The sequence below is a fragment of the Manihot esculenta genome, chromosome 8 (assembly GCF_001659605.2).
Source record: "Manihot esculenta cultivar AM560-2 chromosome 8, M.esculenta_v8, whole genome shotgun sequence".
NCBI lineage: Eukaryota > Viridiplantae > Streptophyta > Magnoliopsida > Malpighiales > Euphorbiaceae > Manihot > Manihot esculenta.
The window spans coordinates 34,215,530-34,218,952 of NC_035168.2; the positions used below are offsets into that span (position 1 = coordinate 34,215,530).

A 3,423-nucleotide genomic window follows, 5' to 3' on the forward strand; every position below is an offset into this window, starting at 1 on the left:
TTCCTTGCACTTTTTCCATTTTCTTTTCCATTATTTTCTTCCATTTCTTCTCTTATTCTTCATTTTCTCTATAATCACCATTCATATTATTTTCTTCTATCATTTTCTTTCTATCTATATTTTTTCTATTATTTTCTCCTCATTTATTTTTTTCTCTAATCATTTCCTCTTTTTTTTTTCTTCATTTTTCTAATCATCTTTTTACTCTACTCTCATTCTTCATTCTTTTTTATAATTTTTATTTTTCTATCATTTTTTTCTCTTTTTTTTTATCATTTTCTCTCCTTTACTTTTCTCTTATTTCTATTTTCTATATATTTCTAATAAATATTGGACATAAATTAAAAATTTAATAACAATAATAATATAATTTTAAATCTTATTAAATTAATAAAAAATAATATTAATAATAAAATTTATTATTTAGTTGAAATAATAATTATTTTAAAATTATTTAAATTTTTAATAGATTTACTAACACTGTTGGTAATTTACTAATAGATTTACTAATAGATTTACATTTGTTAATAAATTATTTTTCTTTTAATTTAGTAATGAATTTAAAATCCATACGTAATAATAACAGAAATTCCATTTGTATTATTAACAGACTAACGAGCTTTTTAATAATGGATCGTAATCCGTTGATAAATGAATTACCAACGGATTTTTACAAGATTACCAACGGATTTTTCCGTTGGTAATTCTGAAATTTTTTTAGTATTATTTATAAAAAATAAAAGTAATTTTTTAAAAAATATACAAAAATAATTAATAATTAAAATTATTATTAATTATAAAAAATTTATATAAAATATCAGCTAGAAAGTTTTTTAAAAATAATTAATAATTAAAATTATTTTTTTAATTAGATGTATATAAATAGAAAAAAAAATAGATATTTAAAAAAATTTTAAAATATTCATTGACTAATCTTCCTGAGTGTTCCCAAAATGCTAAAAGTTATATAATTTTTTTTATATTTTTCACCGATCTACATTTTAAAATTCTCACAAATATGATATTTTGAAATTTCAATATATTTTTACTGTCATTGAAATTCTGAATTTTTTAACTCACAATTAATAAAATAATTAATATAAAATATATAATTCTATTATAATAATTTATATATTTATTTAAAAATAAAAATAAATTTAAAACCATAAATTTATCTATTTTTAATAATAATTTTAACTAATAATTATTTTTTATATACTTTAAAAAATTATTTTTATTTTTATTTTATAAATAATACGTTGCATGTAGAAATATATATAAATAGCCATATATTTTTTTTTTAAATCAAGAAAGACTTTATTTATCTTGTAGAATAATAATCCAAGAGACAATCAGGAATGTCAATCCAAATCTTGAATCTACCATGATGAATAGACTTTCTAGCTAATAAATGGGCGGCTCTATTTTCTGAACGCCGTACCCAACAAACCTGAATGTTACCCTGAGACCGCATAATATCTTTGCAATCAGAAACAACTAATCCAAACTCTGAAAAGTCATCCAGAGGAGAGCGAATAGCCAAGGCTAAGGATTGGTTATCTGTAAAAATACAACCCGCCTGAAGAAAACAATCTCTAGTATAAGATAAACATTGACGCAAGGTCAAAGTTTCAGCAATAACAGGTTGCCCACCCCCCTCATAGAAACCCGAAATTGCAATGGAAAAGAAGCCTTCCAAGTCCTCAAATACTGCTGCAAAACCGAACAAATCAGCACTAGCAAAGACTGCACAATCAATGAATGCAATCCAATCAACTTCAAGAGTGGTAGCCTCAACCAATGGGAGCACACGAGGAACAGATGGGTGGGATAACGTCCTTGGTCGAGACACAAGTGAAGCCACATAATCATTAAAATAGGAACTAGCAGCATGATGAACCTCACTGGGTGACAAAACTTTATTGACCCACAATCTTTCATTCCTGGCATGCCATAACTTCCATGCATGTATAGCCATACGTGCAGTCCTTTCTCTGCCAAAAGTATTATAAATATGAATAAAGAAATCCATGAATATAGAAAAACCAGCAAGTCTCCATAACTCAACAGCCATTGGACAATGCAAAAAAACATGTGAAATAGATTCATCATGATCACAAAAAAGACATGCAGCAGGTACATGTATCCCACGCCTCAAAAGAATATCCCGAGTAGGAAGCACTCCACGACAAGTACGCCAAAGAAAATCCCGAACTTTGGGAGGAACATCAAGAGACCAAAGACGATTCCACCCATCATTATAACCCAGCACACCAGTCCTACCCGACAATTCTAAGGCACAAAAATAGGCAGATTCAACTGAGTACACACCCTTCTTATGCAAGTGCCAAATTAATTTATCCGGTTTTGGGAATAGAGGCAATGAAATAGTAAGAATAGCTCTCATATCAGCAACACTAAAAATATTCATTAGCTTCCCTACATCCCAACGCAGCTCACCTTCAACAAACAAATCACATACTCTCATGGCTTCAGGAACAAACATCGCCTCATCTAAAGGCTCTCATATTTGACACTTTAAATATCATATATCATCTATTATTTTTATATAAAATTAATATGTTCGATATTTAAAATGTCAAATATACTTTAACAGTTCACTATCGAACTGCACAGTTCAACCATATACTATTCAATAAAAATTTAAAAGGTTCTGAATTCAAAAATATTTCTTAGACAAACATGAATTTCAATTTTTTTTTTCGTTGTCGCATGATTTGAAAAAAACTCCATAATAGGTAGTTGATTTCTGTTGGGTTATTAACTATAGAAAGAGGAGAAACTCTAGAGGTTCATCGTTGATTATTTATTATGTTGAAATTTATTATATTAATTAATAATTATAATAAAATTATTGTACATATAATAGTCATGTGTATTATCTCTATCTCCATAATAATTCTAATTTATTTTTCAAATCATATAACATTAAAAAAAATAAAATCATGTAACTTAAAAAATATTCTTGGAATTAGGGTGATAAAATATTAAAATTAATAATAATCATAATAATATTTTTTTGATTTAAATAGAAAAAATTATAATTGTGATTTAGTGTAATAATAAAAATTTTTATTGTGATTTAGTAGAAAAAAATTAATATTGATGATTTAATATAGTATTAAAATATATATTGTAATTTAGGTTAAAAAATTAATAATTTTTATTTAGAGTAGTAAAAATAAATTTATTTGTTGTGATTTAGGTGGAAAATTTTTTTATAATTATGACTTAATATAATGGTAAAATATATATCGTGATTTAGGTAGAAAAAATTTAATAATTATGTTTTAGGTAGAAAGATTTTAATATTGATGAATTAATATAGTGTTAAAATTTATATTGTAATTTAAGTAAAAAAATTAATAATTGTTATTTATTGTAGTAAAATTAAATTTATTA

General features: G+C 24.7%; 1 protein-coding gene across 1 annotated transcript; it reads right to left on the reverse strand.

Moving 5' to 3' along the window:
• Positions 1–1,293: 1,293 nt before the first annotated feature.
• On the reverse strand, positions 1,294–2,522 carry LOC110621671. Its single transcript, XM_021765947.2, has 2 exons — positions 2,461–2,522; positions 1,294–1,994 (listed from the first exon to the last, which is right to left on the reverse strand). Exon 2 carries the CDS (start codon positions 1,976–1,978, stop codon positions 1,322–1,324), a length of 657 nt encoding a protein of 218 aa, XP_021621639.1. The 5' UTR covers positions 1,979–1,994; positions 2,461–2,522; the 3' UTR covers positions 1,294–1,321.
• Between the last annotated feature and the right edge of the window lie 901 nt (positions 2,523–3,423).